This window comes from Dendrobates tinctorius, unplaced genomic scaffold (assembly GCF_039654945.1).
Source record: "Dendrobates tinctorius isolate UK_male_01 unplaced genomic scaffold, ASM3965494v1 ptg000125l, whole genome shotgun sequence".
Taxonomy (NCBI): domain Eukaryota; kingdom Metazoa; phylum Chordata; class Amphibia; order Anura; family Dendrobatidae; genus Dendrobates; species Dendrobates tinctorius.
The window spans coordinates 14,883,973-14,907,454 of NW_027361793.1; the positions used below are offsets into that span (position 1 = coordinate 14,883,973).

The window sequence follows — 23,482 nt, forward strand, 5'->3', positions numbered from 1 at the left end:
TTGTTGCAATGTCGATAATGAGGCGGTGGTTGGGAAGGTGGAGCAATCGCTGCAGCTTCTGCATACGAACGGAGTGTACAGGCGACTGGCGGATGTGCGCGCACAGTCTTCACACCTTCTGGAGCAGGGCTGTTAACTCCGGATAATTTTTGAGGAAGCACTGCACCACCAGGTTCAAGGTGTGAGCCAAGCAAGGTATGTGGCTGAGTTTTGAAAGGGCTATGGCTGCCACAAAATTACGGCCGTTATCACTAACTACCTTGCCTGCCTCAAGATGTACACTGCCCAGCCATGACTCAGTTTGTCGCTTCAAGTACTCGGCCAGCACCTCGGCGGTGTGTCTGTCGCCCAAACACATCATCTGCAACACAGCCTGCTGACGCTTTCCACTAGCTGCTCGATAGGGGGACACATCGTGTGCAACAGTGGCAGCTGCAGATGGAGTGCTCGTACGACTGCGCTCTGTGGACGAGCTTTCGCTTCTGGAGGAGGAGGAGGAGGAGGAGGGTCGAACGCCTACAGCCAACTGTTTCCTATACCGTGGGCTAGGCAGCACTGTCCCACCACCGCTGTCCCCTGTGGACCCTGCATCCACCACATTAACCCAGTGCGCAGTAATGGACACGTAACGGCCCTGGCCATGCCGACTGGACCATGCATCAGTTGTGAGGTGCACCTTTCCGCTCACTGACTGCTTGAGTGCATGGACAATGCGGTCTTTCACATGATGGTGGAGGGCTGGGATGGCTTTGCGAGAGAAGAATTGGCGACTGGGTAGGTCATAGCATGGTACTGCATAGGCCATGAGTTCGCGGAAAGCTGTGCTTTCCACCAACCGAAAGGGCATCATCTCAAACGAGATTAGTTTGGCAATGTGGGCGCTCAAACCCAGTGTACGCGGATGAGAGACTGAGTACTTTCTTGACCTACTCATAGTGTCTGGGAGGGTGAGCTGGACTTGAGAGCTGCATATGGTGGAAGTAGCGGTGGACAGGGTGGACTGAGAGAGGGTTGATGATGGTGATGGAGTTGGTGTTCTTTCTGATGGCCTAGAATCAGTCTTTCGTTGATATAACAGTGGGATTCCCTGACTGCTGTGGTCTTGCAACGACACCTCAACATTTGCTGCTGTGCTAACCGGTGGGCTTACAGTGGGGGAAACAATGTAGCGTTGCTGACTACCTTCGTTGTGATCAGTTGCACATGTGGCACTTGAGGTTTGGTGTTGTGTCCACGCTTGCAAGTGCATGCTGGTTAAATGTCTAAGCATGCAACTGGTATTCAAATTTTTCAGATTTTTCCCTCGGCTAAAGGTCTTTGCGCACTTCTTACAGATAACCTTGGCCTGATCATGAGGATTTTGTTCAAAAAAGTGCCACACTGCACTCTTCCTACTTTGGCAGACATTTTGCGGCCTAGCACGCTGTGATCTTTTGACCCTCTGGACAAGCTGTCCAGCAACTCTTTTGATGTTTGGAACCTGTCTTTGGAGTGCTCCGGGCCTGCCAGATAACAGCTGTTGCGATGTCGATGTCTGCTGTGGATGCTCCTCATCTGAGCTATTGGAAGCAGCACCCTCTTCCCCCAATGGATGCCAATCTGGGTCAACAACTGGGTCATCCATCACCTCCTCTTCTATGTCATGTGCACCTTCCTCTGTGTCACCGTGTATGGTGGTATAGTGTGCGGGAAGGGGCACCTGAGTCTCATCAGGGTCAGAATCTGGCTCTGTACACTGCGAGGACAATGTAGTGCTCTGAGTGAATGTACCAGCAGAATCATCCATCAGCGGCTGTGCATCAGTGCACTCCATGTCAGATTCATCTTGGCCTGGGTAATTCACCATTTGACTTGATAATCCAGGCATGGCATGTGAAAACAGCTCCATGGAGTAATCAGTAGTATGGCCTGCGTCATCCTTCAATCTTGGTTGGGGTGAAGGACACAAGGAAAGGTGTGGTTCATGAACATGAGCCTCCAATGACGACTCAGTGCTTTTACTTTTTACAACTGAAGAAGAGGAGGCGATAGAGCTGGAGGCTGAGTCAGCAATGTAAGACAAAACTTTTTCCTGATGCTCTGGCTTTAAAAGCGGTTTGCCAACTCCTAGAAAACTAAGCGTTCGAGGCCTTATGTAGCCAGACGATGACGCAGGGTCAGCACCTCCTGCATTCTGTCCTATTTTGCTCTTGCCACTACCATCAGATCCACCACCAACACCATCATTACCAGCTGCCAACCCCCGCCCAATTCCACGGCCTCTTCCACCACCCTTCCTCATTTTTGGTACAAATGTAGACAAAATCCAACAAACTATATAGTAATGTAAAACAAGGTACAAGGTGTCTATAGGACAGGGGAGATTTTGAATTTCTGCACACACTTTTGGACACTGGACACTTTTGGATTGTGTGAGGCCCACTGATATCTCAGCGCTATGTGACAGGCTCGATGGCACTGCTGTGACAAAAGTGACTAGAGGATAAGGGAGATTTTGAATATCTGCACACACTTTTGGACACTGGACACTTTTGGATTGTGTGAGGCCCACTGATATCTCAGCGCTATGTGACAGGCTCGATGGCACTGCTGTGACAAAAGTGACTAGAGGATAAGGGAGATTTTGAATTTCTGCACACACTTGTGGACAGTGGACACTTTTGGATTGTGTGAGGCCCAATGAATATCTGAGCGCTATGTGACAGGCTCGATGGCACAGCTGTGACAAAAGTGACTAGAGGATAAGGGAGATTGGATTGCTTTTAAAAAAGCAGTTTGCGGAGCAGTGGGTAAACAGCAATGCCAGCCTGTCAGGAAGCCTTAGAAGGCAGCCCAACAACCAACACCACTGATACACCACTATATAGCCTCCCCTTGCACTGCACACACAGTGACTGGTGTGTTGTGCAGGCCAAATTGCTAGCAGCAGAAGCAGTTTTTTTGTCTTCTTCCCTGCCTAACGCTCTCCCTACAGAATCAGCAGCAACCTCTCCCTATACTAAGATCGGCAGAAGTAAGATGGCGGTCGGCGTGCACGCCCTTTTATACCCCCTGTGACGCCCACCAAAGCAAGCCAATCACTTGCATGCCCTTCTGAAAGATGGTGGTGACCCATGCCTATGTCATCACGTTGCCCACAGTGTCCGTGGATCCTGATTGGCTGAAAAAGAGCGCAAAACAAACTTTTGAAACGCGACTTTGGCGCGTAAGTCGCCGACCTCGTGGCCGACCTCATCCTAGGGTCGGGTTTCGTTTCATGAAACCCGACTTTGCCAAAAGTCGGCGACTTTTGAATTTTTTCGACCCGTTTCGCTCAACTCTATTTATTAGTACATCGTGTGTTTGTAATTTTTTTCCCCTACTCATTCTAAACAGCCAAGTGCAGTGAGATGGAAGATGGGGACGACAAGGAGTTCAGAGTAGTGCAGGGATTCCCTAGCAAGGAGACTTATGTAATTGTTTTTAATGTTGGGACAGCAATTTTTGGGGAGCACTATACTCTGGTGAATGATATATGGGGCCCACCATACACTGGAACATTCCAAAGGTGGACATCAGACACTGGAGCAGCATTTACAGGGCCCATTATACACTAGATCAGTAGAAATGGGGCCCATTATATATGGAGCATTATTTGGGCCCATAAGACAGTGGAGCTTCATCCATTGGGACCAACATATACTATAGCATTATGTGGAGCTCATCATATACGGTTTGAAACATTATATCGGATCAATGATTCCATATGGAGAAATATATGGGCCTCATTACTCTGTATAGCGCACTAAGCGCTGGCCATAATACTGTATGGAGTTATATACTGTCCATTTGTGGAGGTATTGGAGAATTTAAAATGGATATCAGTCATGAGATGTAAGAAGTGAAGTATTTTTCATTGTACTATACTGCTATTTCTCTGCCGTATCGGGGCATCATGAGTTGTGGTATGTGTTAAAGGGGCACTCTTTGGCCCTGGGCCCACGAAAACCTGGAGCCAGCCCTACCCCCCCACAACTGTAGCCAAATAACCCCCATTTTTCAGTGCATAACTAGTATTATGAAGCAAATTAAAGTTGACAAGCTTAAGTAATAAGAATTGATGCTTTTGGCATTCAAATGGGCACTGTAGGTGTGTTTCCTGTCCTCCTCTCACTGCGGACTTTAATTCCCCATTGACTTACATTGGGTTTCGTGTTTCGGTCGGACCCCCGACTTTTCCCTATAGTGGGCCGATTTTGCTTGACCCGACTTTTGGAAAAGTCGGGTTTCATGAAGCGAAACTCGACCCTAAAAAACCAAAAGTCGCTCAACTCTAGTTGTCATCTCTTGTGAAAATAGCAACACAGCCACATTGTCACCCTGATGGGTGCCTCTAAGGTTTGTGACCATTCCAGGTGTAAAAACCGCAACCCCAGGCACCAATATATGCATTTTAGCATAAGGGCTGTAATGCCCTGAAGCAAAATGGCAGTTCTGAACAGTATGTCTAGTGAGCATGCTCAGGCACCCTGCAATGATCGGCCATGCAGTGATGAGTCACTTGTTGGAGCTGGGCGGTAATGAACAACACTGACCACAGCTAGTAGCCAGCATTGACAGAGAGCTGCAAAGATATAAGTAAAGTATACTAACTTTTTTAATTATATAAGCCTTAGTACCCTCATAGGTTGTGTCATGATCAGTTTTATAGGCAAGTTGAGTCTTTTTAAAGCACTGTATATGCACTGTTGCACTTTGTATTCTAGATCTTTGGTCATATGTATATATGTTTAATGGAGCACTTGTAAACGTTACTATGACAATGGCTATTTTGAATATGTAAAACGGATTAATCATTGGAATTTTATACACTACTATTTAAGTCTGTATTGACTATGAGCACATTGCTTGACAAAGATGGGTCACCTTTGAAACGTTGCCATCTGAGGATCAGTAAAGTATCCACTTTTTTCACATTTAATTTGAGTGCTGCCGATGTAAACCAGTTAACCCCTTCTGATGGATTGCAGCGAGGTACGTGACTGACCAGTGGAGAGGTAAGAATATTGTTGTTTTTTTGTTTTATTTTTTTTACAGGTCGATGATTTATTTATGGTTTAGCAGAGTAATAAATCTGGTCAAAAACTTGGTGTCTTTATTTCATTAAAATAATTTTTAATGTCTGTGTGTTTTTTTAACCCTTTAATAGTCTAGGGTTAATAATGGATCGGTGTCTTATTGACACCTCTCCATTATTAATCGACTTAATGTCACTTTCCAATAGCAAGGTGACATTAACTCATTAATATTAACCCATTAGCCACCGCTACAGTGCAATGGGAATAGAGAGGCTAAGTGCCAGAAAAGACGCATTTTATAGATGTGCCTTTTCTGGGGTGTCTGGTGGCGGATTTTTGTAGCCGGGGGATGCAAAAACAATGGTCCCTCTCAAGGCTATTAAAATATGCCCTCACTCACTGGCTTTCCCTCTCTGGTTGCACATTTACCGCGGGAGCCCACGCAATTTTTTTCAACGAATTAACCCCTTTATTGAACACCTACATGTCCCAAATTTTACACACATACCCTAATCTAATTATTAGTCAGGAATATATAAAAAATACATGAAATGAAATGGATTACTGTATGTAAACCATATGTCATTACATGTTGGGTTTTGGATTGATTTTACAGAAGCCGGCAATTGAATTAGCGGTTATTCTGCTATGTAGAACTCTGTGAAATATAAATATATATATATATACAGTATATATGTCTCAATGACGTGTGTGTGTGTGTATTTATATATATATATATATATATATATATATATATATATATATATATATATATTGCTGAATGTGTGTGTGTATGTTTGTATGTATGAACGGGATTGGCATCCGCACCGTCGCAGCTACAGCCATAAAATTTTGCACAGTCACACGTCTGGACCCCGAGAGCATCATAGGCTATGTTGTGATGTGAAATTTTAACCCTGCACATTCCAATTCACCAAACAATTTGGCCTATTATGCTAACCATTTCTATGGTGTTATTGTCCTTCTGTAAAGCAGGAAATAACACAATTTATTACCGTGCCAATACAGACCACCCTCTGACACAGACTGCAGGGGGAGCCCAGTATCACACAGGATAGGATTAGATACACGGTTCAGCAGTCAGTATCACACAGGATAGGATTAGATATACAGCTCAGCAGACAGTATCACACAGGCTAGGATTAGATACACAGCTCAGCACACAGTATCACACAGATTAGTGTTAGATACACGGCTCAGCAGACAGTATCACACAGAATAGGATTAGATACACGGCTCTGCAGTCAGTATCACACAGGATAGGATTAGATACATGGCTCAGCAGTCAGTATCACACAGGATAGGATTAGATACACGGCTGATCAGTCAGTAACACACAATAGGATTAGATACACAGTTTAGCACACAGTATCACACAGAATAGTATTAGATACACGGCTCAGCAGACGGTATCACACAGAATAGGATTAGATACACGGCTCAGCAGTCAGTATAACACAGGATAGGATTAGATACACAGCTCAGCAGTCAGTATCACACAGGATAGGATTAGATACATGGCTGAGCAGTCAGTAACACACATGATAGGATTAGGTACACGGCTCAGCAGTCAGTATCACACAGGATAGGGTTAGATACACGGCTCAGCAGATGGTATCACACAGGATAGGATTAGATACACTGCTCAGCAGTCAGTATCACACAGGATAGGATTAGATACATGGCTCAGCAGTCAGTATCACACAGGATAGGATTAGATACACAGCTCAGCATTCCGTATCACACAGGAGAGGATTAGACACATGGCTCAGCAGTCAGTATCACACAGGATAGCATTAGATACACAGCTCAGCAGTCAGTATCACACAGGATAGGATTAGATACACAGCAGACAGTATCACACAGATTAGTATTAGATACACGGCTCAGCAGACAGTATCACACAGAATAAGATTAGATACATGGCTCTGCAGTCAGTATCACACAGGATAGGATTAGATACATGGCTCAGCAGTCAGTATCACACAGGATAGGGTTAGATACACGGCTCAGCAGATGGTATCACACAGGATAGGATTAGATACACTGCTCAGCAGTCAGTATCACACAGGATAGGATTAGATACATGGCTCAGCAGTCAGTATCACACAGGATAGGATTAGATACACAGCTCAGCATTCCGTATCACACAGGAGAGGATTAGACACATGGCTCAGCAGTCAGTATCACACAGGATAGCATTAGATACACAGCTCAGCAGTCAGTATCACACAGGATAGGATTAGATACACAGCAGACAGTATCACACAGATTAGTATTAGATACACGGCTCAGCAGACAGTATCACACAGAATAAGATTAGATACATGGCTCTGCAGTCAGTATCACACAGGATAGGATTAGGTACACGGCTCAGCAGTCAGTATCACACAGGATAGGGTTAGATACACGGCTCAGCAGATGGTATCACACAGGATAGGATTAGATACACTGCTCAGCAGTCAGTATCACACAGGATAGGATTAGATACATGGCTCAGCAGTCAGTATCACACAGGATAGGATTAGATACACAGCTCAGCATTCCGTATCACACAGGAGAGGATTAGACACATGGCTCAGCAGTCAGTATCACACAGGATAGCATTAGATACACAGCTCAGCAGTCAGTATCACACAGGATAGGATTAGATACACAGCAGACAGTATCACACAGATTAGTATTAGATACACGGCTCAGCAGACAGTATCACACAGAATAAGATTAGATACATGGCTCTGCAGTCAGTATCACACAGGATAGGATTAGATACATGGCTCAGCAGTCAGTATCACACAGGATAGGATTAGATACACGGCTGAGCAGTCAGTAACACACAGGAGAGGGTTAGATAAACGGCTCAGCAGACAGTATCACGCAGGAGAGGATTAGACACATGGCTCTGCAGTCAGTATCACACAGGATAGGATTAGATACACAGCTCAGCAGTCAGTATCACACAGGATAGGATTAGATACACAGCTCAGCAGTCAGTATCACACAGTATAGGATTAGATACACGGCTCAGCAGACAGTATCACGCAGGATAGGATTAGATACACATCTCAGCACACAGTATCACAGATTAGTATTAGATACACAGCTCAGCAGACAGTATCACACAGAATAAGATTAGATACGTGGCTCTACAGTCAGTATCACACAGGATAGGATTAGATACATGGCTCAGCAGTCAGTATCACACAGGATAGGATTAGATACACGGCTCTACAGTCAGTATCACACAGGATAGGATTAGATACACGGCTCAGCAGTCAGTATCACACAGGATAGGATTAGATACACGGCTGGGCAGTCAGTAACACACAGGATAGGGTTAGATACACGGTTCAGCAGATGGTATCACACAGGATAGGATTAGATACACAGCTGAGCAGTCAGTAACACATGATAGGGTTAGATACACAGCTCAGAAACAGGATGTGCCAAAGGAAAGGACATTTTCGTTCCAAGAATTCCACTCATTCCATCTGATTTGGTTTTTGATTTTAAACGCTTCCAGTTTCCAGTTCAACTGCTATTTGCAATGTCCATTAACAATGCTCAGGGCCAGTCCTTGTGTCACGCTCGCGCCTTGGCTGAATGGCGCGAGCCGGGGGTTTGTGGCCCCACTGTGCCACAAACCAGACTACCCTGCAAGGGGCGTAACTATGACAGCTACCTTGGTCTTCACTGGAGCCTCAGGCTTGTGCGGCAGATAGCTGTCGGGTGCCACTCCAGGGTGGTGTCCGGCTGTGGCTGCTGGTCCCACTCGGGGACAAGTCACTTTGACAGAAGCTATAGACAGGCAGGCGGGTAGACACGACAGGCACGGCTGAGACACTGGGCAAGCAGGCGTGGCTTGGAGACACAGGACAGGCGGGCACGGCTTGGAGACACAGGACAGGCGGGCGCGGCTTGGAGACACAGGACAGGCGGGCGCGGCTTGGAGACACAGGACAGGCGGGCACGGCTTGGAGACACAGGACAGGCGGGCACGGCTTGGAGACACAGGACAGGCGGGCACGGCTTGGAGACACAGGACAGGCGGGCACGGCTTGGAGACACAGGACAGACTGGTGTGGTATGAGAAGGGACAGGTAGGGACCTGTTCACACAGCAGGTGCCGGCAGGAGGGAGTGGGGTATGTTGGAACAGGATTTGGACCTGTTCACACAGGAGGTGCAGGTATGGATATAGGCAGGAGTGTGGAGTAGGCAGGGCCACCGGAGTGCAGAGTAGGCTGGGCAGCAAGGGAGCCGTGCAGGCAGAGCGGCTAGGGAGCCGTGCAGGCAGAGTGGCTAGGGAGCTGTGCAGGCAGAGCGGCTAGGGAGCCGTGCAGGCAGATAGAGCTGCAAGGGTGCAGATGAACAGACAGAGCTGCAAGGGTGCAGCTTCACAGACAGAGCTGCAAGGGTGCAGCTTCACAGACAGAGCTGCAAGAGTGCAGCTTCACAGACAGAGCTGCAAGGGTGCAGCTTCACAGACAGAGCTGCAAGGGTGCAGCTTCACAGACAGAGCTGCAAGGGTGCAGATTCACAGACAGAGCTGCCAGGGTGCAGATTCACAGACAGGGAGGACACAAGGAAAGACACAGCAGGGAAGGCAGCCACGGACAAGGAGAAAGGGAGATTAAGGTAGGACAGAGTACAGACAGGGCACTGGAACCAAGACTCAAGGGCCAGGATATTCAGCCTCCTGGCAGGCAGACAAGGTACGAGGCAAGACAAGAAGTATTCCTCCAGAGAAGGAGGAAATACACAGAACAGGGCCTGGCTTCCTCAGCAGCAAGATACTAACTGAGATTAGACATTGCTCAGGCAAAGGTCAGTGGTTGTGGCTTAACTAAATAGTCAAGGGCTCTAGGTGATTGGTAAGGGACATATTACACAGGTGCACCCTGACTGCATAAGAACCAGAGTTCAGGCACCGCCCCCCTATACACACAGTCAGGAAACATGGCGAGCAGAGGCACAGAGCTGGCAACAGACAGAATTCACAGCTTGGCTTGAAGCAGAAAGTAAGTTGGTGTGCGGGGGATGGGAGGCCATGCAGTGATGCCAGCAGGGTTGTTACACCTTGCAAGTAGTAGGGATCGATTTGCAATCTCCATGCTTTTCTCATGGTCAACTTTACGTGGTCTGTTCAAGCGTTTGAGCTGCCAAAAATCTGTTCATCTTTGCACCGAAAGCAAAGACCAATAATCTTGAATGAGTTGAAAATAAAATACTATCAATACTTGGGTAATCATTTAGTTAATTTGTGTTGCAAATCTGTAGTGTTGAATATATGATGTGAAATGTTTTTATGTGCAATATAATCATTATAATTTGTTATAACTAACCACAGTTGGTTACTATGCCCAGGCAACGCCGGGCTCTTCAGCTAGTATATTTATATATGTATTCTATGTGTCTATATCTATTCTTTCGTTTGTTAAACATGTCAGTGTGATTTTACTGTCTCTCAAAACGAATTGCCGGCTTTTGTTAGAGGACACCGGTGTGATTTTCTCGCAAGTCACAATTGTGGTCCATTTGTAATCCGATTTTTTTATCGCACCCATAGACTTGCATTGGCGAGTCCGAGCCGATAATCGGGGACAATCGCAGCATGCTGTGATTGCATCGACCCGAGAAAAACGGCCAAGAAATAATCGGATGATGCGAGCTGCCCCATAGATTATCATTGGGACAATTGCAATGCGATTTTTTTATCGCATAGCACTCGTCCGTTTTTGTCGCTAGTGTGACTCCGGCCTTATGGAAAGTTTCACAGGAAAGTAGATTAAGATCCTAATCTTGTGATTATGAAATTATTATTATTAGTTCACATTCAGGTACTTGCATGCAAACTATTATCAATAGAGTAAAGACAATGCAGTGACAACATTTGAGTGCTATCTCTCTTATTTTTTGAAGTTTGGTTGTCATTGATCCTCATGTAGCATTGGCATTAATTTCACTCAATTCCACCTTTTTTTATGAACATAACAAAGAAAAATAAAGACAGTTTGAGCTCAGTATTAGAAAATCAAGTGCTCCAATTACACTGATTTTTTTTTTGAGTTGTTCAAAAACCATGAGGTCTTCAAGGAAAATGATTCAGGAAACTCTTCTGTTTTGGGGTATTGAGGGTAAGTTCACATTACATCTTAGTTCTGCTGGCGGTGGCACCGAGTTTTCCTTTGTCAAGTCTTGCGAATTTGCTCGGAATCCGCCTAAAAAAGCACCACAAAAATGCCCCATAAAGAGAACATAATGCACAGCATTGTCAACAGAACATTGCAGTGCACGTTTTGACAGTTCTTTTAACCATTTCATGGTTCAGAAACCCTGAGTCAGTTAATAGTAGTGACATGCTCATTCTTCGGTCTGCTTTCAGGCTTCGCCTGGGAAAACATGACATTTGTGCTACTGTCTAACGGATGCCGTGTGCACGTAACCAGTGAATATGTGCACACTATGTCTTTTTTACTACGTTTTTGGAGAGGAAGCTGGGCAGAATCTCCATACTTTTCAGAATGAATTATAGAGTTTCTGTTTGCTTTCCTCTAAAAAAACAAAACTCCTCAAAAGCTCAGTATGCACATAGCCAGTTGCCGCTCAGTTTCTTCTCCAAAACCTCCTAAAAAACTGACTATGTGAACAAACAGTTCTATTAGAAGGTTTTGGAGCAGAAACTGAGTGGTAACTCTCCAAATCTTACTAAAATATTTGGAGCTTTTGATCAGTTTATTATCCAAAAATTCAGCAAAAAGACTCTGTGTTCATAGAGTCACTTAGCAACATCTCCAAGTATTTTAGGAGTTTTAAGATTTTGAGAAAGATTTTGAGAGTTTTCACTCAGTGTGCACACGATATATGTGTGCAAGTGACATAAAATCGCCTACATAAAATGGACATACTGCTTAGCTCCGCTTGACCAAATATTTTATATATATATTTAAGATATATTTAATATATCTATAATAATAAATGCCCTAAGCAGCTTCCGGTTGTAAAAACTTCCGTCCAGTTGTAACCGGTGACGTCACCGCACACCTCTTTCCATGTTAACCCTCAACACACACACTCCTCTCACCTTTCACCATCTCCACTCACTCTTTCACTCCACATACGACCCTTTCTCTCACTCCGTCTCTCATACTCACGCCGTCATCGCCGCTGATCCACGATCCCCGACATCTTCTTCCGCCGGCGCCATCCTGGATCCAGACGTCCTCCACGCCGGCAACATGTTCTTGCGGCGACGCCATTTTGGATCGGCGAAATCCCACGATAGTCAAGATGGTGTCGCCGCAAGAACATGTCGCCAGCGTGGAGGATGTCGGGATCCAAAATGGCGTCGGCGAAATCTCGTGAGATTTCGCCGATGCCATTTTGGATCCCGACGTCATCCACGCCGGCGACATGTTCTTTCGGCGACGCCATCTTGAGTATCATGGGATTTCACGATACTCAAGATGGCGTCACCGCAAGAACATGTCACCGGCGTGGACAACGTCTGGATCCAGGATGGTGCCGGCGGAAGATGATGTCGGGGATCGTGGAGCAGCGGCGATGACGGCGTGAGTATGAGAGACGGAGTGAGAGAAAGGGTCGTATGTGGAGTGAAAGAGTGAGTGGAGATGGTGAAAGGTGAGAGGAGTGTGTGTGTTGAGGGTTAACATGGCAAGAGGTGTGATGCTATCGCATCCTCCCGATGCGATAGCATCGGGCCATAATCTAGTAAGTAATAAAGTATCACAGCTTGTCAACACTTTTTGTAGCCAGGCAAGAGTCTTTCAATTCTTATTTTAGGGATTTTCATCAATTCTTCCTTGGAAAATTATTCCAGTTCTGTGAGATTTGTGGGTCATCTTGCATACACTGCGATTTTGAGGTCTAGCCACATATTTTCAATGATCAGATCAAGGGACTGTAAGTGCCATTGAAAAACCTTCAGCTTGCATCTTTTGAGGTAGTGTGTTGTGGATTTTGACATGTGTTTAGAATCATTATCCATTTTTAGAAGCCATCCTCTTTTCAACTTCAGCTTTTTTTTACAGATGGTGTTATGTTTACATCAAGAATTTGTTGAAATTTCATTGAATCCATTCTTTTCTCTACTCATTGCAATACAATCCCAAAGCATGATTGATCTACTCTGTTCTCTTCCTGAAATTGTGTGCCCTTTTCTCTCCATAACTTTGATCACTGTGGCCAAAGAGTTCTATATTAACCTCATCGGTCCACAGGACTTGTGTTGTGAGTTCATTTTCCCCTTCATCATTGAGGTCTGGAGATAGTGAGGCTGATTAAAAAGCACCTGAGCAGAATGATGATGACTGGGTGACTGGAATTGCTGACTGGATATAAGGCAGCCGACACCCTTCTGCCTTGCGGGTGATTTCTCTAAGGGATTCTAGGAGACCAGTCTGATTCCTGCTCCTCAAAAGCTAAGTTTTCTGCTCTGTTTTTTGCATTTATGTTTTGGTTTTGTTTTGCCTTGTTTTTCTGGATTTCTGCCTTCCCCTGCTGGGTGAGCTGAAATCCTTTTTGCTCTGTCTTCAGAAAATACCTGAGTACTGATATAGTCTTTTTGAAGCCTAGCGTCTTCAGGGCTTTTTTCCCGATCAGTCTGTTGGCTCATGTTTTTGAGAGGGTTTTGGCGGATTGCAGACAGCAGCTTTTCTATTCTGTCCTATTTAGTTAGTTTGGGCCCCATCATTTGCTCAGCCTATCTTTCTATCTGTGTGAGTGTTTTTTCATCTTGCTTCACTGTCATTATATGTTGGGGGCTGCCTATTGCTTTGGGGTCTGCCCTGGGGCAGTTTAGATTTCCCTTTCTGTCTTTAGGCTATGTAGTTCTCCGGCTGTGATCGAGGGGTCTAGGGCACCGTAGGAACCCCCCACGGCTACTGCTAGTTGTTGTTGTTAGGTTCAGGGGTCTGCAATCCGATAGCTGCCAACTTCTCTGGTTTTCTGGACTTATCTAGTATTTCTGTTTTTGCCTCCTACGGTGACTCATTCATACCAACTTGTTTCCAAAATGTATCAGGTTTAGATGTTCTCTTGAATACTTCTGATGCTAAATTTTATGGTGAGGACGCAGGAGAGGTTTTCTTCTGATGACTCTTCCATGAAGACCATATTTGTGCAAGTGTCGCTGAACTGTAGAATAATGTACCACAATTCCAGAATCTGCTAAATCTTTCTGAAGGTCTTTTCTTTTGCACTCAAGCAGAGGTTTTGATTTTCTTCTCTAGGAAATCAAGGAGCTGCTCTCAATGAAGCATTTCTTGGTCTTCCAGATCTTATCTTGACCTCCACTTTACCTGTTAACTGCCATTTCTTAATTACATTTCATACCCAGGAAAGGGCAGCTTGAAAATGTTTTGTTATCTTCTTATTTTTTTGAAAAAAATATGTATGTGGTCAATTTAAGGAGTGCTATGGCTATAGATAACACTGCAATAGATTAGTGGTAAACAAACTTTTTGTTAAACCACTATGCGTTTCGGCAGTGGACCACTACCTTTCTCAGGTAGTTTTACAGACAGTGGAGGAAGTGACACCTTAAATAGGGGTAGTGACCAATAAGATAGAAGCATTCAATAATTTCAGTTAACCCTTTGCATAACCGCAGTGAGCAATGCAGCAATTAAAATTAATACAAAAAACTGAAACTAAAACTAAAAGAAAAAAATATATATATATTTTAGAACTAAAAAAATAAAATAAATGTATCAACAAATAATCAAAAAATATATTTTAAAAAGTAATGTAAAATATAAAATGTACAATATATAGATACAGAATTATGTAAAGTACAATATAGCAATGTAATGAGTATAAGCCGAGGCACCTAATTTTGCCAGAAAAAAATGGGAAAACTTATTGACTTGAGTATAAGCCTAGGGTGGGGAGATGCAGCAGCTATTGGTAAATTTCAAAAATAAAAATAGATACCAATAAATGGAAAATTAACTGATACATCAGTAGTTTAAATGTTTTTGAATATCCATATTAAATCAGGAGCCCTATATAATGTTCCATACAGTTCATGATGGGCCCCATAAGATGCTCCATATAAAAATATGCACCATATAATGCTGAACAAAGGTTAATGGTGGCCCCATAAGATGCTCCATATTATTATTATTATTATTATTATTATTATTATTATTATAATGGGAGTGGAGACACGTGCATATTCATTACTTTAATGAGCGGTAACATGTGACCGCTCAACTCAGGAAAGAAGACAGGAAGAGAAATGCAGGGACTGATATGCAGCAATGACACCAAGATGGTGAGTATGATGTCTTCTGCTCCCCCACCCCCCCCTCACTGACTGCAATGACTTGTGTAGATGAGAGGGGCATTTTCATCACAAAAAAATGTGCTGAAAATCTTGGCTTATACATGAGTATATACGGTAATAAAAATCTAAAAATACTGAAAAACAAATTACACTGAATTTTTTTATTTTTTAATAAACTAAGAAAGCATAAAATCATCCCTTTTATCTTTTTTTTTCTTTGTTAAAACCCCAACCAGGGATTTCTAACCAGCCTCAACCTGCTCAGCATCTGCAATCTGACGAGGAAACGCACATTCAGTCCTATTCTTTTCTGATTGTAGCCATACAGTGCATTTAATTAATATCCTAACTACTGTTACTTGGCCACTTTCTCAGTGGTTAAATTCAAACCCTCAGGATTCAAAGTACCCGGTTTGAAGATCCCAAAACATTCTTATCAAGTTGCTATAACGATTAGGGGCAGTGACAGCTACTTGATCTGTAATTATAAGTTTTAGAAATTTTCGATCTTTTTGATGGAAAATGAAAAAATGTTTGTACACACTATGTTGTTGAAACACATTGCATATGTTATGATTATGTTTATTTAATCTAGCATGCCACAGTATCTTGTTGCTAAGCAGGTTGAGGCTGGGTTAGCACTAGCATGGGAGACTAGCTGGGAATCCCTGCTTGGTATTTTAATAAAGAAAGGGAGGATTTTATGTTTTCTTAGTTTTTTTTTTTTTTTCAAATAAAAAATTCAGTGTACTTTGTTTTTTAGTATTTTTATATTTTTATTATTACATTGCTATATTGCATTTTACATAATTTTATATCTGCATATTGTACATTTTATATTTTACATTACTTTTTATAATATACTGCTCAAAAGAATAAAGGGAACACTATTCCATTTGCAGCAGGCTGCTTGTGTTCCCTTGATTTTTTTGAGCAGTATATATTTTTTGATTATTTGTTGATACATATATTTCTTTCTTTATTTTTTTTATTTTTTTAGTTCTTATATACGGCGCACGCATCAGTCATGGTCTTCTGGGATATTCAAATACACTTCCTGACATGTGCTAAAAGTGCCATCGTGCAAAAAATAAATATATTGCATAAAAAATGCGTGTGCAAAATATTATAAATGTGATAATAAATAAATAAATACATTGATGAAAAAATAAAATGATATTTAAAGTGACCAGTACCAACTTAATTTTATATGCACTTATGAAAAAAGTGCTTATAAAAATGTTTAATATAATGAAACTTAAACCTAAGGTTTTCATTCAAACCATTTGGATGTCGGGTATAAGCTGCATTGAAGAATACTAAGATAAATGAGAATTAAGTTGGTACTGGTCACTTTAAATATCATTCTATTTTATTTTTTCATCAATGTATTTATTTATTATCACATTTATAATATTTTGCACACACATTTTTTATGCAATATATTTATTTTTTGCACGATGGCACTTTTTGTATTATAATGCAGCCATCAATTATTATATATTATATATTGTTAGTATATTCTATAGTGATTTATGTATATTACACAGTAATTGTAATTATTATTGTCCAGATATTTGCAAATTTTATGTAGGGCATTAATTAAATAATGTTGCACTGGTCACATTAAGAAGCACTATATTGTTAGTCACCTACCCTTTTCTCCATTCCTTCTTCTTTTTGTCTTATTTTTCCTCACCCTCATAATAATAAAATACACAGTCACTTGGCAGTTTTGGTATTATTAGCCTTTATTTCATTTCCTTTCTAATATTCCTTTATGCAATCTGCTTATTACCTGTAGTTCCACGAGACGGTGCACACGCGCATTCCGGTCAGCTCTCCCCACACTTCCGACAGAGCTTCCATGGTGACCAGTGTGCATCTCACCATGCGGTCCACCTAGCGCATGTCAGGAAGTGTATTTGAATATCCCAGAAGAGCATGACTGACGCGTGTGCTGTAGAGTCTCAGCGTGAACTTCACTCAATCACCTCCCGGTAATTTCATTGGCCTCTGGGTACAATAAATATTCCTCCCTAACCCACCTTAGCACGCCCTCGGAAGACGCAAGTGGGCGAAACGTGCGTCAGGGCGCAGGGGTTGATCACCACCACGGTCTTATACTTTACTCTTGATCATTCTAGTAAGTTTAGCTGGTACTTATATGGATTTATCTGGGGACTGGGTATCTCTTGCCTTAATCTATCCACTGGATATCACCAAGTGGGAATTATATTGAGATTTGTTTTAGGGAGAATGTATATATGGGTATATATGGAGTATATTGGATATGCCTTGGACAATAATTATATACTGAAATTGTTACTATTCCGTACATTGATTATTTACTCCCTATTTGTGATTGTTCAATGTTTTCCTTTTCCTTGGATAAACCATATGTGCAGCAAGATTTTTCGAGTTCAACACAGGTTATTTAGGCCTTTTTAGTGGTTGGTGTCCCCTTTTGGGGTATGTTTTCTTGAATATGTACAAGCATTTAATGGATTTTATTAATGTTAATATTATTAAATATTAATATTAAATAATTAATTTTTAATATCATATGGTTCTCTTCTCGTCAGTGATAGTTTTATTATCTGTCCTGTAGATTTATGAGTGTATTTGGAAGTGCCACTTTCTGATATTTGGACAATATTGATTTAATTATTTAAATATATATGCACATATAGATATGTTGACATGCGCATATGTATATATATATATATATATATATATATATATATATATATATGTGTATATAAAAAAATGCAGAGCTAAATACAGTGGGTACGGAAAGTATTCAGACCCCTTTCAATTTTTCACTGTTTCATTGCAGCCAATTGGCAAATTCAAAAAATTTCATTTTTTCTCATTAATGTACACTCTGCACCCCATCTTGACTGAAAAAAAACAGAAATGTGGAAATTTTTGCAAATTTATGAAGAAATAAAAACTGAAATATCACATGGTCATAAGTATTCAGACCCTTTGCTCAGTATTGAGTAGAAGCACCCTACAGCTAGTACAGCCATGAGTGTTCTTGGGGATGATGCACAAGTTTTTCACACCTGGATTTGGGGATCCTTTGCCATTTTTCCTTGCAGATCCTCTCCATTTCCATCAGGTTGGATGGTGAACATTGGTGGACAGCCATTTTCAGGATTCTCCAGAGATGCTCAATTGAGTTTAGGTCAGGATTCTGGCTGGGCCAGTCAAGAATGGTCACAGAGTTGTTCTGAAGCCACTCCTTTGCTATTTTAGCTGTGTGCTTAGGGTTATTGTCTTGTTGGAAAGTGAACCTTCAGCCAAGTCTGATGTCCAGAGCACTCTGGAAGAGGTTTTCATCCAGGATATCTCTGTAGTTGGCTGCATTCGTGTTTCCTTCAATTGCAATCAGTCGTCCTGTCCCTGCAGCTGAAAAACACCCTCATAGCATGATGCTACCACCACCATTGTTGGGATTATATTGGGCAAGTGTTGAGTAGTGCCTAGATTTCTCCACAGATACCACTTAGAACTATCACCAAAAAGTGCTATCTTTGTCTCATCAGACCAAAGAATCTTACTTCTCATAGTCTGGGAGTCCTTCATGTGTTTTTTTAGCAAACTTTATGTATGCGGGCTTTCATATGTCTTGCACAGCGGAAGTGCTGTCTGCTCTGCATGGCTCTGTTTATACCATATCACACTCTTACTTATCCAGTTCTAAAGAGTGTGTCTTTTTGGCATACATATAGCCAGCATATGATGGCGCAGCTTTTTACACTACTGTGTTTTTCAATATAGAGCATCCTCAAGAAAAAAACATCTTTTTTTTAACTAATGGGACACAATAGACATGTACAAATGGCTCTAGGCTTATGGGTTGGTTGAATTCTATTAGTACTAGCCTCAGTGTGATTTCTGAGCATAAATGAGCTTTAATTTGTGTTTTCATGTTTTTTATTTCTACAGGAAAGCACAAGCCGACCACATATCATAGAAAAAGCCCCAGGGTCCCAAATCCCTGATCATCCAAACCATTCAGGTAAAAATCTTACCTTGCAGGGGTTATCTAAAATTGATAAAATGGATAACATTGCAAATTGCTTGTAAAAAACAGTAACTTTGCAATTTACCTCTTTTGAAAACGTTTCGTTCTTAAGAAAAGAGAGATTTTAAATTCTAATTTTACATCAACCCCTTCTTGATGTAAATGTTTGGGGCCGATAAAATGAAAAAACTATACTCACTTCCTGTGCCACCGATGTTCCAGTGGTGTCAGCTTTCAAAGTCACTGGGGCTCTCGTGCGGTTGTTGTGACACCTGACCCTGGTGCCCAATCAGCGTTAGCGTTTGTGCCCCCACCTTTGGACAAATATAACATCCAGCTGATCTTAGACTTTCTCCTCATATTCAATTCGACAGGATGTTGGGACAGTGACGTCTGCGCTGATTTGGGCGCCAGAGTCACATGTAAAATCAACAGCATGAGATTCCAGTGAGAACAAGTGCTGAAGCCATGGAAAAGCACCAGGACGGGAGAGGAGTATAGGCTTTTTTATTTTTTTCAAGGACAAGTGTGGGTTATGGCAAGATGTTGTCCAAGTAGTGGACAACTTCTTTAAAGGGAATATCCAGGACTTTATGGAAAATCAAAAAATGTGCCTTAACACTAACAGGTAGGTAATTGCAAATTACTTGCCTGTTGTGCATGGCACCGTTCTTACCCGGCACAGAGCCATCACAAACTGCTCCTGCTGGAGATTCAGCTGCCTCTGCTGATGTGACAAGGCGGGACCTCCAATGTCATTCTGATTGGCAGCCAGCTCTCCCAGTTAGGCTGTGGGGATCCGGCTGTCAATCATAATGACCTCAGAAGTCCAGCCTTGTCGACATAGCAGAACCGAAACGAAGCCTTTGCTCTGTAGATGTGATTCAGCAAAGGATTCTGAATCACCGTCAGCAGCGGTAAGTTGCAATTATCTGCCTGTTAGTGCTTAGGTACATTTTTTATTTTTTTTATAAAATCCTGGATATCCCCTTTAATTAGGAGCGCATCACTTCACTGACTCCGGCTTACTGGTTGCCTTCCTGAACACTCCTTTATCTCCCTCCTGCAAATGAACTGCACATCTAGATTCCAGGTGATTCCTTACAATTTGTCATACACTTATATCTGATAAACACAAAATCACAGATTTAATAATAAAATGAACAGTTTGTTAAAAAAGACATATATTTGGTCTTGTTACATTCATGGCTACCCTTACTAGAAAACTATATTATTATTAATTGTGTGTGGTGAACGCCCTTCAAAAAAAAAATAATGCAATACTCTGCCACAATTTCAGATGTGTTCACCTTGGCTCAATAAAGAGTCATTAAACAAGACCTCATGCAATTCTTACTTTGTATCCTAATAAAATGAGCATTTAAAAAGTTAGGACTCTTAAAATGTGATGACTAAAATGCTTTTTTTTAAGTGATTTTTCATGGTAAAAAGTAAAACATAGAAAAAGGTATAAATTGGATATCAATGTAATTGCATTGACTAAAATTAAAGTTTAGGCCTGTTTCACACTTCCGTTTTTTCAAATCCGTCAAAATCCGTTGGTTTCCGTAAAAAAATGGATCCGCCATTTTTTTGCAGGATCCGTTTTTTGTCCCATAGACTTACATTAGTGGTTACCGCGGATCCGTCAAAAAAACGGATCCGTTTTTTTAAAAACGGATCCGTCTGCATCAGTTTCCGTCAAAAAAACGGAAACGGATCCGTTTGGCGGACACAAAAACGGAAGTGTGAAACAGGCCTAACATGACATTTATACTACATGGTGAACTCTGTAAAAAATAAAATGTAAAAACTACAGTGGGTACAGAAAGTATTCAGACCCCTTTAAATTTGTCACTCTTTGTTTCATTGCAGCCATTTGGTAAATTCAAATGTTCATTTTTTTCTCATTAATATGCACTCTGCACCCCATCTTGACTGAGGAAAAAAACAGAAATGTCGAAATTTTCCAAAGTTATTAAAAAAGAAAAGCTGAAATATCAAATGGTCATAAGTATTCAGATCCTTTGCTCAGACACTCATATTTAGGTCACATGCTGTCCATTTCCTTGTGATCCTCCTTCAGATAGTTCTATTCCTTCATTCGAATCCAGGTGTGTTTAATTACACTGATATTACTTGATTTGTAAAGGCACACACCTGTCTATATAAGACTTCACAGCTCACAGTGCATGTCAGATCAAATGAGAATCATGAGGTCAAACAAAATGGCCAAGGACCTCAGAGACAGAATTGTGGCATTACTCAAGGTTCCTAGGAGCACAGTGGCCTCCGTAATCCTTAAATGGAAGACGTTTGGCACCACAAGAAGTCTTCCTAGACCTGGTCGTTCAGCAAAAATGAGCAATCGTGGGAGAAGACTCTTGGTGAGAGAGGTAAAGAAGAACCCCAAGATCACGGTGGATGAGCTCCACAGATGCAGTAAGGAGATGGGAGAAAGTTCCACAAAGTCAACTATCACTGTAGCCCTCCACCAGTCTGGCCTTTATGGCAGAGTGGCCCAACGAAAGCCTCTCCTCAGTGCCAGACATACGAAAACCCACATAGATTTTGCTAAAAAACACATGAAAGACTCCCAGACTATGAGAAATAAAATTCTATGGTCTGATGAGATGAAGATAGACCTTTTTGGTGAAAATTCTAAGTGGTATGTGTGCAGAAAACCAGGCACTGCTCTTCACCTGCCCAATACAATCCCAACAGTGAAACATGGTGGTGGCAGCATCATGCTATGGGGGTGTTTTTCAGCTGCAGGGGCAGGACGACTGATTGCCATTGAAGGAAACATGAATGCGGCCAAGTACAGAGATATCCTGGATGAAAACCTCTTCCAGAGCTAAATGACCCTAAGCACAAAGCTAAAATAACAAAGGAGTGGCTTCAGAACAACTATGTGACCCAGTCAGAACCGTAACTTAAACCCAATTGAGCATCTCTGGAGAGACCTGAAAATGGCTGTCCACCCACGTGCTTCTTCTCAATACTGAGCAAAGGGTCTGAATTCTTATGACCATGTGATATTTCAGTTTTTCTTTTTTAATAAATTTGCAAAAATTTCTACATTTCCAATTTTTTTCAGTCGGTGCAGAAGTGTACATTTGTGAGAAAAAATAACTTTTTTTGAATTTACTAAATGGCTGCAATGAAGCAAAGAGTGAAAAATTTAAAGGGCTTAAAGGGGTCTGAATACTTTCTGTACCCACTATATTCCAGACTTAATGTCTTTTGTTCATGGCTACTGTAAAAACAAATAGGCTACCTTAAAAACAAATAAAATAGTGTTGAAAAAAGTTATGAACCTAAATATGGTATCAGTAAAAAACGCGGATTGTCGAGCAAAAAAACAAGCCTTTATGGTTTTTCATGTATGGAAAGAAAAAAAACACAATGCTGATGCCGCTCTATATAACACCACAATTGCTGCAGCTCTGACACAGACAGCCCTGGCACACCAGCCTGACCAAAAGACCTGAGACGGGCTACCAGGGTTGCTGAACAGAGATGGAAAAGAACCCACTCCAAAAAGCACTTCATCATATTCAGATAGTCCCTCACTACTTTTAAAGGCCACACTCACTGCAGCAAAACAAACCTACTTCTCATCTCTCATATCCTCCGTCTCACAACCCTAAACAGTTTTTCAACACCTTCAATTCTCTCCTCCATCCCCCAGCACCTCCTCTCTCTCCACTCATCTCAGCTAAAGACTTTGCCTCATTTTTCAAGCAGAAGATTGATAACATCAGAGACAGTTTTGGTCAACAACCCCCAGAGCCCTTCCTCCTAACTGCCCAGCCCTCCTCCTCCAAAACCAACTTCTCCACCATTACAGAAGTTCGACTCTCCACTCTACTCTCAAGATCACATCTCGCCACCTGTGCACTTGACCCAATCCCATCCCACTTCATCCCAAACCTCACCACAGTCTTCATCCCAACCCTAACCCATCTCTTCAACCTATCACTAACAACTGGTGTTTTCCCCTCAAGCTTTAAACATGCCTCAATCACACCTATCCCCAAAAAGCCCTCTCTTGACC

General features: G+C 42.1%; 1 protein-coding gene across 9 annotated transcripts in view; it reads left to right on the forward strand.

The window, feature by feature from the left end:
• The window catches only part of ADAM23 (ADAM metallopeptidase domain 23), an 889,186-nt gene that overhangs the window by 498,690 nt on the left and 367,014 nt on the right, over positions 1-23,482 (forward strand). For all 9 annotated transcript variants that reach the window (XM_073541893.1, XM_073541894.1, XM_073541897.1 and 6 more), the window contains exon 7: positions 19,344-19,416. In XM_073541893.1, coding sequence (XP_073397994.1) covers positions 19,344-19,416 — 73 coding nt within the window. The remainder of the gene's footprint in view (positions 1-19,343; positions 19,417-23,482) is intronic.